The sequence below is a fragment of the Carlito syrichta genome, unplaced genomic scaffold (genome assembly GCF_000164805.1).
Source record: "Carlito syrichta isolate Samal-C Ts95f unplaced genomic scaffold, Tarsius_syrichta-2.0.1 Scaffold307155, whole genome shotgun sequence".
Taxonomy (NCBI): Eukaryota; Metazoa; Chordata; class Mammalia; order Primates; family Tarsiidae; genus Carlito; species Carlito syrichta.
In genome coordinates this window covers 663253-678894 of record NW_007251251.1, presented here as the reverse complement: position 1 = coordinate 678894, position 15642 = coordinate 663253, and the positions used below count along the sequence as shown (strand labels likewise).

At 41.7% G+C, this 15642-nt stretch overlaps 1 protein-coding gene across 1 annotated transcript; it reads right to left on the bottom strand.

The window, feature by feature from the left end:
- Window positions 1-648: 648 nt before the first annotated feature.
- ZNF652 (zinc finger protein 652) lies at window positions 649-14463 on the bottom strand. The gene is made up of 5 exons (XM_008063961.1): window positions 13300-14463; window positions 10774-10921; window positions 9692-9807; window positions 9108-9252; window positions 649-3566 (listed from the first exon to the last, which is right to left on the bottom strand). The coding sequence occupies exons 1-5, from the start codon at window positions 14140-14142 to the stop codon at window positions 3055-3057; spliced, it is 1764 nt and encodes a 587-aa protein (XP_008062152.1). The 5' UTR covers window positions 14143-14463; the 3' UTR covers window positions 649-3054.
- Between the last annotated feature and the right edge of the window lie 1179 nt (window positions 14464-15642).

Sequence of the window (15642 nt, the reverse complement as noted above, 5' to 3'; positions counted from 1 at the left end):
AGGTAACAAGTTCTTCATGGGGTGCTGTAGCATAACTGAAAGAGAATCTATCACATAATGTAACTTTTATCTTAGTAGAGGACCCCAACCAAATTTTCACCCCTGAGTCTGAGTCTTAAGCATGTTAAACCTGATGCACACACGTTTAAGGCTTATCCTGCAGTTCTTATAATCAGAAGCATTAATGTTGTGAATATTCTTAATGCATTTAATTTTTCAAATGTAATATGACACTGATGAGGAACCATTACACTCTAAGTAGTTTTCCTGAAGACCACAGATCTCAAGTCAGGGAAGATATACTTATTTATCTGAGGGAAGAAAAGGAAGCTGCTAGATTGTTTCACAATACATTTAACTAAGAACTGTACAGTGTGACAATGCTAATTTTTTAATTAATTATTTTTTTGCTTCTGTTAAGGATGGTGGTGACTATTTGCTAAATACTGGTTCTCCTTTGTAGCAGATATTTTCTTATGGCTATAGTTACTTGAATAAAAAAATCAAAGATGACTAACTGAATTTTCCAGCGTATAATACACCTCATGAAATTGTTGATTCAATGGTCTCAAGTTTAGAATTCCAAATTGCCCAATACTGTAAATTTATTTAGAATAAAATATAACCGACTAATTAAGGTACATTTATATCTTTTAAAAAAATCATTTTGCCACTACGGGCTTGACCATGAAATAATGATATGTCTAGATAAAGGTATACGCTGACAAACTTGTCATGGAATGCTAAGGAGACTGAGGAGGAGGGGAGACAGCCACTAAGAATACAACAGTCACATGCAAGGAATTACCTTCCTTATTAGCTTGGGTACCTGGGTGCTCAAAAAATGTGTACAAATATTAAAAACGCCATTTAAACATATATCCAAAAACAGGAAGAAAGTTGTCTTGTGATACGTTCTTCCTCATTCCAAAAATTTCCTATGCTCATTATAAAGGACAAAATCAGAAGGAGAAAATTTAGAAATATTAAACCAGAAAACTAATAGAGAATATGATATTTTAAAAATAGGGATTTAACTTCAATTGAAAAGGTCCATTTTTTTTCCTATCACAAAGCTAATTAGCAAGAAAAGTGCTTGAAGCATATCTGTACATTTAACATTAAAAATAAAAAATAAATAAGAGCCAGGGTTCTGATTCAGGCAGTGATTTAAGAGCCTAAGGAAAGAAAAATGGAAAAAACTTCAAGATTCAAAAATGGATTGGGCATGGTAGCGTGAGCCTGTAGTCCTAGCTATTTGAGAGGCCAAGGCAGGAGGATCACTTTGAGCCCAGGGGTTTGAGGCTGCAGTGTGCTATGATCACACCAGGGGTTTGAGGCTACAGTGTGCTATGAATAGCCACTGTACTTCAGCCTGGGCAACATAGCAAGACCCTGTCTCTAAATAAAAACATTTTAAAATGGAGAGGAGAGGGGGTGGGCAGAAAGTGATCTAGCTCGGGAACTCAGTTCTCTGAGATAAAGAAATACAAAATTTTTAGCTATACTGAGTCTGGGTAAATGTGACCAGCTAAATGTAACCAATATATTAGCCTTTCTGTTCAGCTTTTTCTGTAATAAGCTCCTGGTTAACTATGCTTTGCTGAAGGTCCTCTGGCTTGAAAAAAGTAATGTCTAAAGGGTTAGAGGTGCTGTCTCTTTGTCACCTAAGAATGCTGGCATCACATGAGTGTTTGCAGAGGACAAGGCAGGAAAATTGAGGCGTTCTCCTTCACTACTATTTATCAAAGCTGTGAATATAGACACATTATATATATATATAACAGACATTTTAAAACTCATAACCATTTGTTTTCTCAACCACTATTAGCAACATCATGTCTGTGATTTTTTGTTTACTATTTTAGCTTCTTATAACAATTCTAGAAAAATAAAGCAACATCAAAATGAAAGGTTTCAATTTGTCATCCCATAAAAGTTAAACCTGAACACAGTTCCTAAGGGAAGTGAGAAACAGACATGACTGAGATGATGCAATCTCCCCACTTCCTCCGGTGGCAGTAACAGCCTCTCTCACATTTCCAAACACGCAAGCTTCAGGTGACTTCCCTGGAAAAGGCCCAACCCCTGTAAATAATGTGTTTAATGCACTAACTGAGCCAAATGGAACACGGAGGGCAGGAGCATGTCAGTGAGCCCGACAGATACTTGAGTGTTAAGCAGAGATTTAAAAAGGACCAAGTACTTACGCCAAATTCTGAAAGCAAAACCTCATTTTTGCAGTAAGCTGGTCTGGACCCTCTCAGATACATCTAGTCTCTGAAGCACCTTGAGTTGTACGGATGTAAGAATAACTTTGAATTATAGAAGTTATATGTATCTTTAAGAATCACATTTTGATGATTATAAAAATTTTTTCTATTTTACAACATAGGTTCAGCTACACTGAAAAAATTACACTGCTTATTGAAATACATTTCATTTTAGAAACAGACTACTAAAGAAGTCTATACAAAAACTCTAAAATAATTTCTGTAGTAAAATAAAGAGTGCGTTAGGAGAGCTACACAAAGGAGAAAATTTCCATCTTTCTCTCTAATGCTCGATATACTGTGAAACACGGCCAGCTCAACTCTGTCGCCAGCACCAAAAGCTGAAAAGAATTCCTTACGATACACAGTGATACAATTAATGCTCTGGATTAATCTCACAGCCTTCCCGATTAGTACAAAGGAAACCAGGCCTATCTCCTCTTTGAGGAGAAGTCCAGGATATAAAAGCAAGCATACCTCATCAGCTGATATGAAATTATAAAATTTCACAAGTCTGAGTATTTGAAACTTATAAAAGTCACCAGAAAATGCAAGCAAATTGGGCTTCAGTTCGGTGGTTCCCCTGGTTTAGATGACAGTTCCCTCTGTGAGCTCAAGGTCGTCTTCTTGCTCATTCCTTTGGATCTGCTGATTCACCAGAACAATGACAAGGCTCGTGGAGGTGGTGGAGTCTGGGAGCTACAGAAACGCTCACCAACTCCCTCTCTGCACTCACACCTGGGAACGCATCTCCTGGAGAACACACTTAAGGAGACGGATGTTAATGATGCTGTGTTGAATTGTTCTTCTCCGCCAGGTGTCGCAGAAAGTTGTCCTCACTCTGGCCTCTGTGGTTCAAAGGCTCACTCTTAAAGAGAGCTGGAGGTGGGGGGAGGTGAGGGACTGGCGGGATGGGAAGGTGGTGCGGGTGATGAGGGTGCGGGTGGATGTGAAGGTGCGAGAAGGGGTGGGGGATGGGCCGAGGGGGAAGAGTGCTTACGGGGTTCATATTGATTGGAGGGGCTGGGGTTGCAGGTGTGTTCACCACAGAAGGAACTGGGGTGGCTGGGGAAGTTGTAAGTGGAATCTGGACAGCAGGCGGCACATTCACAGGGCTGGTCACCCGAAAGCACTTCTCCTTGTGGGCCTTCAGCATGTTGGAGAAGCGGAACCGCTGGCCACACACGTCACATGGATAGGGCTTTTCGCCTGTGTGAGTTCTGCGGTGCCTCTTCATGTTGGGGCGGCTGGTGAAGCTTTTGCCACAGATTTCACAGATGAAGGGTTTCTCTCCTGAGATGAACACAGACACAAAGCATGATTAATATACTAGGCAGAAATTATGCACTCGTGCTATTCTTCATATTTAAAAAGGAGATTACCACTTGGCATATTATACTCCAGAGTCATCAAAAAGTTCCTTCAAATTGGGACTTAACTGATCAGAGTAGATAGAAATAAAACTTACACCCTACCATCTGGGCTTGGTTAAAAGAAGGGGGTGGAAGGAGGCATCTACATTAGTAAGTCATTACATCCTAACAAGGGACAGTTCAAATGACCTTCCTGTGCTCAGAGAACCACCAGCATATATGCGTCTCTGCCTTTCAATTTAGGCAAGCAATTTCTGACATCTCAACCAAAAGGAGGAATCTGCCGACAATGTTCTGTGGAGCACACAGTCTCCTCATGTCTATTCACACAGAATGCTTAGCATGTAGCTTGCCTCTTGGCAGTGAATTTGGAAAATACTGGCAGGACTCACCCTGCAACATGCATTTCACATCACAGTGTTTCTCAGCATGATGCTACTGGCATTTCTGCAGATGAGACTTCCTAATATGGGACTACCTGGCACACTGAAGAGTGTTTGGTATTCCAAATGCCCACAAGAGAGTCTCACAATCAAAATGCCCCTTCACCATTTCCAAATATCCTTGGGTGTGGGGAGGGGCAGAGAGGGCTGCTGCTCCTGCTTGAGAACTGCTGAGTCAATGAGCCAAAAAGGAACCAGAATCCCCTGTTCTAAAGGCACTTAGGGATGAAATCAGGCTTGGGTCCTGAGGGATTTTTAAGTTTCCTTAACTTTCCTTTGAACTTACTACTTAGTTCCATGCTATGTCGGCCTGCTGTTCTACTCAGGCTACAGGGAGGAAAAAAAATGATCTGTGAATCTCTATGTCCATTGGTGGCCGTACCCGGGAAGCTGAGGTGAGTGTGGTGAGCCCGTGCACATGCACTTTGGTGACCATCTGCTTGTACTGATCAATTCCTATACCCACTCTCTATGTGTGGAGCTCGCGCCTTCACACGAACTCCTCTGCCACGGCAGTGCTGCTCCTCCTCCTCCCTAGAGGTGTGCTGGTTCTGCTCACATGCTCTGGGTCTGGCTGTGTACTAAGCGCTGCTGTAACCGTTCTGCATCCGTGTTAGCCCAGGTCAGCCACCAACATCAGTAGGTCTATCACTGTCCCTGCTTTACTGATGAGGAAGAAACGTCCCCGAGGTTATATGCTAGTGGAGAGCTGGGATTTAAACTCCACAGTCTGGCTCAGCAGTCTGTTTTTGACATGTTAACCTCAGCACTTCATGCCTCGATATGCATTTCTGCATACGTGAAGGAATGCATTTTCTTACTGTTTTCCTCCTCCTTGGGACCTTTCTTACACTCTTTACCCTATCATAGTCCTATTTCTTCTCTCTACTTTCTCATTCTAGCAGAAAACTGACATCCCCTACTGTTCTCTTCCACGGAAGCCAGACTGTTCCTTGCTTTCCTAAGAGGTTGGACTGAAGACTCAGGAGGGATCAGTTTTCGCTGTAATTATCAGTACTATCTTCAGGCCATCATATTTCTTTACTTTCTGCTTTTTATTATTCAATCACTGCCACTGCCAGGCTTCACTGTGACTCATTTTCTTTTAATCCGTTTTCTCTGATCATCTTAAAAACGTGAGAATCTGTGTCAAACTGACTGAATTAAATCAATTGTGATATATCCATCTGATGGAAAACACTATTAAAAACAATGTTATGGCCGGGCGCAGTGGCTCACACCTATAATCTCAGCACTTTAGGAGGCCAAGGTGAGATGATTGCCTGAGCCCAGGGGTTCGAGACCAGCCTGGGTAACTTGTGAGACCTCATCTCTACAATAAATCAAGAAAAATTAGCCAAGCACGGCAGTGCACACCTGTAGTTCCAGCTACTTGGAAGGCTGAGGCAGAAGGATAGCCTGAGCCCAGGAGGTCAAGGCTGTGGTGGCTGTGAGTGGGCCACTGCACTCTAGCCTGGGTGACAGAGTGAGTCTTAAATAACTTTTTTTAAAAAGTAACATTTAAAATCAACTACCTTTAAGCTCTTCCCACTTTAAGGAGGAGCTGGTAAACAAGTGACAAGAAGATATAGGAACAGCTGAGTTCATCAAAGTAACTAGAAAAGCATGCTTATTAGTATGTCTAAGGATATGACCTAACTTACACATAAAGTTAACCTAAGTGTAAGAAATAGTATTGTAATGAGTCTGAAGAAAGAACACTGTAAATGAACACAGAGAACCTGCAGGGAAGATGGATGGAAAAGAGCAAGAATTTGGCTAGTCTCTTGCACTGTTCAAAGAAAAGAACGATTTGGCCAATAAACACAGGCATTTCAGTCTGCTTAGTGTGAATATCCTTGGGTAGCAGCAGATATCCAGATATCTAGATAACTAACCTAAATCTCTTTCTTCAACTTTTCTTTTTTTGGTGGGGGGGGTCGGAGTCTCACTCTGCTGCCCAGACTGGAGTGTAATGGCACACTCATGGCCTCTATAGCCTCGACTTGCTGGGCTCAGGAGATCCTTCTGCCTCAGCCTTCCAAGTAGCTGGAACTACAGGTGCATGCCACCACGCCCAGCTAATTTTTTGATCTATTGTAGAGATGAGGTCTCATCAAATTGTCCAGGCTGGTCTCGAACCCTTGGGGTCAGGCAATTCTCTCGCCTCTGCCTCCCAAAGTGCTGAGATTACAGGCGTGAGCCACCATGCCTGACTAAACCCATTTATCAAATAGCTTGTTGGGCATCTCCACTTGCATGTCCCATACATACCTCAAAATTAACAAGTGCAAAATTAAGCTCACGATTCTATCGAGCAAGCCTGCTCCTTTTCCCATTATCCTGTGTCTTAACAAACAGTTTTAGCCCCAAATCTGAGACTAACTCTCGATTCTTCCCTCCCATACTACCAACATCCAATCAGTCACCAAGTTCATTTGACTAAACACTGGCTATTGCTTTAATTTCACCCACTGGTCTTACCATAGTACTTATCATCACTACCATTTACCTGAATCACCCAGTACTCACCTGACTGGGTTCACCATCTCTCTCCCTGCTCCTACCCTCCAGGCCACTCTTCACACTGCATTCAGAACGAACTTCAAACAGTGGACCACACTCTGCTCAAACTTTTCAGGAACTTCCCACTGTTCTTAAAGTCCAGAATGGCTCACAGGGCTTATGGGGTTCTCTGGGATCTAGTACCTGCTTACTGCTCTCTAGTGTCATGTCTTATCGCACTCCTTGCCCCCTCACTCGTCTACCAAACTCCAGCCAGCCTCCTTCAGTTCTGCTGACTTACCACTCTTATCATCAAACCACATTATGCTTTGTGTGCCCAGCATTCTGGACCTTGTGGACCCAGGGGTTATTTCAGTCTTGCTCCTCTTGTGGACTCAGGGGTTATTTCAGTCTTGCTCCCCACAGGAACATCATTTAGTAGATTTCACCTGCCGGGCTCAGGTGATCCTTCCACCTCAACCTATTGTAGAGACAAGGTCTCGTCAAGTTGCCCAGGCTAGTCTCAAACCCCTGGGCTCAGGCAATCCTCTTGCCTCTGCCTCTCAAAGTGCTGGGATTATAGGCATGAGCCACTGTGCTCGGCTAGTAGATTCTTAATAAATATTTAAGCATCTCCCTCCAAATTTTAACATCTCTGAAATGGGTATATACATTACAATCAATGGCATGTCATTGTTTAATCTGCAGCATTTTCTCTTTTTAAGCCACAAAAATACCTCGATTTTTTTTCTTAGCAGTACACTAATTTTGCCTTGCAACTGATGGCTTCCTGGATTCTATAATGTATGGTACTCACCATTAAGATCAATTATCATCTTCTTCTTTTGTTCTAATTACCAGGCCCTGCCAATCTTCTGATTATAATTTAGCTTCCAACATGAATTTTTATTTAGACAAATTTAGATTAATACATTAGGTATTTTCTTTATATAACATTGGGACCATTTAACATCTATCAGTCCCTCTAATCCTGATCTATTTGAATACACAGACAAATCCTGGAAACTGTGAACGAGATCACAGTGCTTTTTACATTCATAATGTCCTATATATCCCTCTATTTTATTACTTGCTACATTAAATGTTTATCAGAATCATTAAGTGTGTAGTTCTAGAATCAGACTGACTTGGACAAATTATTTAATCTGTGAGCCTCAGATTTCTCATCTGAAACATAAAGATAATAACCTACTTAATTTTGCTGTGATGCAAAACACAAAATGCTTAGAGCAGTATCTGGCACATAGTAGATACTCAATGCATTTTAGCTGCTATCATCCCCATCATCATCACCACCACTACCGCTACCATTCATCAGACTATAAGCTCCCTGAGAGCACTGTGCCTGGGTACAAGGACAGTCTGCAAGTGTTCTACTTTGAACTTATCCATTGTCCACAGCCCAGCAGGTCGAGGCTGTAGTAGCTGTGAGCATACCACAGCACTCTGGCCTGGGCATCAGAGTGAGACATCCAACTCTGAAGATTGGTCATCTTCTCCAGATAAGATCTACCTCACCTTTCTTTAACTGCAAAGAAACAGCCCGATCAATGTCCGTTCCCATAATGGCCTTAGTCCCCACCAAAGCATACTGCTGTCTCTAAATGTGGTTTCATCCAGCCTTCAAAGACCTGTCATTTTCCTTCTCCAACCCTAACCCTTCTCCTGCACCCTCTTAGGTACTACTGCAATCCTTATTTAATACCAAGAAACCAGAGACCTGCAGAGGCTGCACCATTCCACTAGTGAGTGGAAGAGCCAGATCTGTGTCCAAATCTACCAGTTTTAGTATCATTAACAGTATTAAAAAGGCAGATGACAAACCAGGACAAGGTATTTCAACAGCAGTGCCAAATAGGCACGTACAGTATACTTAATGTATAAAGAGCTATTATAACAGTAAGAAAAGTCAAACACTGCAGTGGAGAGAGAAACACAGAAAAGGCACATGCAGTTCAGAAAAGAAAATATACTGATATCTCTAAGCATATAAACAGTGTTCAATCTGGACCAGGCACAGCTGCTCACGCCTATAATCCCAGCGCTTTGGGAGGTGATGGCAAGAGAATTGCCTGACCCCAGGAGTTTGAGACCAGTCTGGGTAACATGGAGAGACCTCATCTCTACAAAAAATTGAAAACTTAGCTGGGCATGGCGGTGAGTGCCTGTAGTACCAGATACTCGGGAGGCTGAGGCAGAAAGATTGCCTGAGTCCAGCAGGTCGAGGCTGTAGTAGCTGTGAGCATACCACAGCACTCTGGCCTGGGCATCAGAGTGAGACCTCCAACTCAAACAAAACAAAACAAAATGAAGCAGAGTTAGGAAAGCCACATTTTTCAGTGTTATAAAATTGTATTTTTATCTATCAGGTGTATTTAAAGTGGAATTTACACATATAATGCTTGTGCTTTAGACTGATTTAAAAACAGACCCACAGATGATCACCAACAAGTGCCTGTGACATTATCTGACCTTTCCCATGAAATTCTTACCAGTGTGTGTTTTCATGTGTTCATCGAAGTACTGCTTCATGTTGAAGTCCTTGCCACACCACTGGCACATGAACTGTTTGTGCCCAATGTGGATGCTCATGTGGGAGCGCAGCTGGTACTTGTACTGAAACCTTTCGTCGCAGTTCTGCATTGGACACAGTGGAGATTTTTGAACGCCAAGCACAGTCATTTTACCTGAGTCCACTCTAACAGTCTCTGACATTAGGTTTATTTTTCACACTCAGAATAGAACCTGCTTGTGCCAGCTATTTGGCTTTGCTATATTTCAGCAGCTGAGTGACTAAAAAAAGGGAAGTGTCCTCACAGAATTATCCCTGAACTCTTCGCTCAACTTTTCTAAGTCACTGAGAAAAATAAGTCATTACGTGCTATTTCCATAAATCTAATCTAAGAGAGTCAACAGTGTGTTAAAAATGCCATTGTCTCCCTAGCAGTGAGGGAACACAGACAGCACACAGTACGTGACTGAAGGTGCCCGGCTCCAGTACTCCTCCCTCTCACTGCTCCACCAACCACAACAACACCAGCCCCTAGGCCCAGGCTGTGGGCAGCACATCGCTTACCTCACATCTGAAGGGCTTCTCTCCAGAATGCTGCAAGGAGTGTACCTTGAGTGACATACTGCGTTTGAATGATTTTCCACAGGTTTCACATGTAAATGGCATATCCTTCGTGTGTGCTGCAACATAGAATGTACAAGTACTTATACTCAAAACAAGTCTACCAAAAAGCTCAAACTAGAAAGGACAGATGTCCCAGTGTAAGGCAATTATGCCATTGCTCAAACGACCCTTCTGCCTCAGATTCCCAAGTAGCTGGGACTACAGGTGCATGCCAGCTTGCCTGGCTAAATTTTTTATATTTAGATATAAAAAATATAAAAATAAATATATTTAAATATAAATATAAAATATATTTAAATATAAATATAAAAATAAATATATTTAAATATAAAAATATAAAAATAAATATATTTAGATATAAAAAAAGAGATGAGGTCTTGCTATATTGTCCAGGCTGGTCTTGAACTCCTGGGCTCAGGCAATTCTTTGGCCTTGGCCTCCTCAAGTGTGGAGATTACAGGCATGAGGCACCATGCCTGACTCCATCTTAATTTTCTACACACTGATTTGTGAGGCTTTAGTAGGAATGATCTGAAGAGAAAAATAACGTTGAAAAGAATTGTGGGTTTAGAGGACGATGCCATCCAATTTGGCGATGCTTACTGAAGACATGCTACACTTCGTTTCTCTCCTTCTCTTTTTTTGAGTTGAGGTCTCACTCTGTGGCCCAGGCTGGAGTACAGTGGCACCATAACAACTCACCACAGCCTCGACTTCCTGGGCTCAGGCAATCCTTCCACCTCATCCTCTGGAGTAGCTGGGACTATAGGAGCGCACTACCACATTCAACTAATTTTAAAATTTTTTGTAGAGATGAGGTCTTGCTATGTTGCTTAGGCTAGTCTTGAACTCCTGGGCTCAAACAATCCTCTCACTTTGGCCTTCCAAAGTGCTGGGATTATAGGCATGAGCCACCACGCCTGGCTGCATTAAGTTTTAACACGTCAAAACTGATTAAAGTAAGGCAAGTCCTCATATCCTGCCCAATCTGAGAGTGAGAGAAAAACAGCAGAAAAACTTACCAACCATGTGTTTCCGCACATGAGCCATGGTATAGAATTTCTTCTCACAAATTTCACAGGAAAATTTCTTTTCTGCATATCCATGGACGATCTTGATATGTTCATGAAGAGACCAGAGTTTCTTGAATGATTTGTTACAGGAAACACACTGAGCAGGATAAATAGAAACAGTCTTTATTTATAGGGGCTTAAAGAAAGTCATACCAACCTTCTGGCAGATGAAATGGACATGCTTTAGATTCATGGCATAAGGCCAGAATTCAGACAAATGCTATTCTTCCACAGAGTCGAGATTCTAATACCAACATCTGCGTGTTCTATTTTCCAAGATGCATCTTTTAGACACTCTTTGGGAGTATGAAAACAATAGCAAAAACTGAAACAAAAAGTGGAAATTTCCACTAATGTCAATGAATTGACTGCCATTATCACGCTAGTATTGCATCTATGAAAGGAACTTGCGATCTTTTAAACATGTGGGTTAAGCAAGTATGGCCGCCTCCTCCATGGTCACCATGCAGTGAATACAAACTGATCATGAGTCAGCATAAATAAAACGATATGAAACAAAATATATATTAATGGTTATAGAGCTGTAGGAGTATAAAAATGTTTTGGTACATTAGAAAATGCATTTGGACTTTATTTTCATAAATAATTGAAATTTTATTGTATTTTCTCAAATTATTCTATATTTCCCTCTGGCAAAATTTAACACAGCATCTAAGCTGTTAGTAGCACTCTCCCTTCTCCCCTGCAGCCCAGCCCCAGAACTCTCTTACATGCATCTATAGGAAGCACATGCCACACTGCCGAGTGCCTTGCAGTATGAATCATTAGTAGCCTGGACTACTGGGCATAAAGCGTATCAACATAAAATATTTCTGGCTAAAGAAAACAAAAAGTTCTTGGTAATCATTAGACTCTGGGATACTTAAGGGCACATGTTAGTATTCACTGTAACTGAAGATCTCTGAACATCACTACTACTTCAGGAAAAAAGAGCCTGCGTCAAGCTAAAAGGTAAGCCTCTTGCTGAATAGCGCTCTAGGAAGGCCACCCTACTCCTTCCAGCCATCCATAGGGCAGCGCTTCAATTTTTACTTGACACCAGGTTATCAGGATTACTAGGATCTATACGTAGGGACAAAGTACATGTTCTTTAGGAAAGTGAAGAGAGTTCATTTAGCAGAATCCAGAACACCTAAACGCAAGTTCAGAACCATTATGATGAGGACTATCGAGGAAAGTCACATAAAAAGGATTTATTATATGTTTTCTTTTCTGCAACTTAAAGCAAATTTAAGTAAACCCCTATATAAAAAGATCAAGAACACCTTTTCAAGAATAAACACAGATCCAAGTCTGACCGCTAGGGTGCAGCACGGCACCACATTCCCTTTGGCCTGAAGTATGCAGACCGCTTCATACCCACGCCAGGCATGAGCAGTTACTGGAAGATACGGGCTCCGGGACTCAGTCTTCTTTTTTTAACCCAGCGTGTCAGAGGTCAAGTTACAATTGATGAATCAAAAGCAGTTAGTTTTTAGCAACTGTAATTTCCATTTTTAAAAACTCTCTTTAAAACAACAATTTCAGTTTTTTATTAAATGCATTAGAAGAAAAGTGAAACTTAAGGGTAACTGCCAAAAACAAACCAAAACAAAATAATTTATCTTATATAAGTTTAGTTTAAATATGGTACAAAATATTTGTTTTACATATCTTATGGAGACATTAATAGACTTACCTTTTGTGAGTATTCATTGATATGCATCCACATATGCAAACCAATATAGTTGCAATCCACACAACATAATACAATAACCACACCTCTTAACCTGTCACAATATAGTCCTTCCAAGACAACTGCCTGGTTTGAACACCACATTTGGTTATCTTAACAATACCGTTCAGTAGCATTATGTAACCCTACTGCCAGGTGGGCATTTTCAACCAGCTCAGCCTCTGTTTAAAGTTGGCATATTCCCATGGGCCCAGCCTCTTGACAAATTTAGTGTTGTCATCTCTCCAATGGCAAAAGCAAACTCACTCCTGGAGATCTTCCATTTCCACCGGTCTGAGTCATTATGGTTTTTGTCCCCATCAGCTGCACTAGAGTCTGGCATCCTTTTAAACCTAGAAAGGGACCTTTCTCTACTCCTGACCTTTACTCAGGATCTCTCGCCTTCACAGAGAAGATGCCAGAACGAATTCTACCGCACGTCCTACAACAGTGACTCTTAGTGCAAAGCTGGTGCTGCTTTTACCTCCTGGTCAATCATCTAGAACAGATCCCCCTTCCAGTGCACCTGGGTCCCACTAGTCCAGCGTCAGTTAAATGTAATGCTTTTGAGACAAAATAAGCCTCGGGTTTGAAAAGACCAAAGCAGGAGCTTTTCAAATGATCAGTGGTGAAATCTGTCCCTTCAGCCTCTATTGTATGTATTCTCCTGGGCAGATACCAGATGAATCTGAACAGCCAGGCTCTATCCTGAAAAGTTTGCCCTCGGTGGTGAGACCTACCTGAATGTTTTTCTCACAGTCTGTTTGCTGGTGAAGGGACAGCTCACTTTCCAGGACAAACTTCTTGCCACACTTATCACAAATCTGCATGCGCCTATGAGTCACATTCATGTGCTTCTCCAGGTACCAGCGAGTGTTAAACACTCTGGGGCATTTCTCACAGGTCAGAGTCTCTTTCTCTTCACACTTAGTTTTCTGGGCTGGCGCTTTGGGCTCCTTTGCGGCCCGCTTCTTCCGTTTTGGAGGCTCTGCGCTCTTCCTACGGCCTCGTGTCGTCCTGGGAGTAGGGGACGCAGCAGCTGCGGCAACAGAGGCAGCTCTCCTCGTCCTCCTTTGTGCCACGCTGACTTTCTCCACGATCTTCTCCTTTTTCTTCTGCTTTTCATTCTCTCCATAGTCATTGCTGTCATCTGTGGCCTCTTCCTCACTCTCTTCCTCTTCCTCCTCACTGCTTGTCTTAAGAACAGGAGTCTCTTTGGACTGAGAAGAGACACCCTTTTCCCCTTTAGATACATTTAATGTTTGATTATTAAGGTTTACCTCCACTATGATCTGCTCCCTTTTGTAAGAGACTTCCTCCTCCTCCTCCTCCTCTTCCGTGTCATCAGAATTCTCCCGGTCTTCTTTAACAGCATGCACGTCAGACACTGCTCTTGTCTCCCTGAAATATGGTTGTTCCTCTGTTTCATGAAGATGTGGTTTGCTCATCTTGGTGTCCACTAACACAGAATAAGGACTTCCTGATTCCCTTTTGTACACTTTGGTGGACAGGTCAAGCTCTTGGTTGGCACCATGATAAAAGGTAGATGGCACTTGACCACGACGGCTATCTTCTTGCGCCATCCCTGCTACATGTACAGCACAGTTTTCAACCAGCTCCTGGCAAGAACTGGCTGTGCTGCTAATTGGTAAGTGGCCCAATTTATTAAGCAGTTCAGACTATCGAGAAATAGCTTAAAACAACGTAATTATTAAGACTCAAATCTTTTCTCATCCACAAAGAATCAAAAAAAAAAAAAAAAAAGATATTCCTGGAACCTGTGTGCAATTCCTCCAGTATCGCAGCACCAAAGCATAAGTCAGAAAGGTTTGGTATTATGGCAAGAGCAGAGCACGAGTGATTTTTCTTCTGAAGAGAGCTGCAAGGGACTTGGAGCATCTTATCTGCAAAGAAAAGCACAGAATAAAAAAATCAGATGCCACTATTTCCTTTTGATAATATGCATTTAAATCACAAAAAAGTCACTTAAAATGATTAAACTCTTTAAATACACAATGCTTTTTTTACTGTTTCAGTGTTTCAGTGTGGGCCACTATTTTACGGGATTAAAGAAATTCACAAACATTTTCTGTTAGAATGTAAATTCTATGGCAGTGAAAGGAAAAAAACAGCCTTATTAAAAAGTGAGCAAAAGATATAAACAGACACTTCTCCAAAGAAGTCAATAGATACATGAAAAAATGCTCAGTTTCACTATCAAAGAAATGCAAATCAAAACCACACTGAAGCCAGGCTCGGTGGCTCAGCCTGTAATCCCACGCTTTGGAAGGCTGAGGTGAGTGGATTGCCTGAGCCCGTGGGTTCGAGACCCGCCTGGACAACTTGGAGAGACCTCATCTCTACAATAAAAAAAAAAAAAAATCAGCCAGGCATAGTAGCGCCTGCCTGTAATTCCGGCAACTCGGAAGGCTGAGGCGGAAGGATCGCCGGAGCCCAGCAGGTTGAGGCTGCAGTGGCCAGGAGCAACCACTGCACTCTAGTCTGGGCAACAGAGTGAGACTCCAACTCAAAAAAAAAAAAAACAAAAAACCGAAACCCACACTGAGATATCACCTAACTCCAGTCAGGATGGCCATCATTAATAACTCAAAATACAACAGATGCTGGAGAGAATGTGGAGAAAAGGGAATGCTTCTACACTGTTGGTGGGAGTGTAAACCAGTACAATCTCTGTGGAAAACAGTGTGGCGATTTCCAAAAGATCTAAAAATTGACCTTCTATACAACCCAGCAATCCCCCTTGTAGGAATATACCTGGAGAAATTCAAATCGTTCTACAAAAAAAGATACATGCATGTTTATTGCAGCACTATTCACAATAGCAAAAATATAGAACCAACCATGCTGTCCATCAAAAATGAACTGGATTAAAAATATGTGGTATATATACACAATGGAATATTATGCAGCCAAAAAGAAGGACACAATTATAAACTTCGCAGCAACTTGGATGGATTTAGAGCCTATTATACTCACAGAAACAAAGAATTGAGTACCACATGTTCTCATTCATAAGTGAACCCTGAACATTATCATAATACTACATGAAAGGGATTGGTAGT

Coding starts and splice junctions, on each gene's coding strand:
- ZNF652 (XM_008063961.1), bottom strand. CDS start 14,142: ATGGCGCAAGAAGATAGCCGTCGTGGTCAAGTGCCATCTACCTTTTAT. Junction 10,922..13,299: donor ACTGTGAGAAAAACATTCAG/GTAGGTCTCACC, acceptor TATCCTGCTCAG/TGTGTTTCCTGTAACAAATC. Junction 9,808..10,773: donor TGTGCGGAAACACATGGTTG/GTAAGTTTTTCT, acceptor TCTATGTTGCAG/CACACACGAAGGATATGCCA.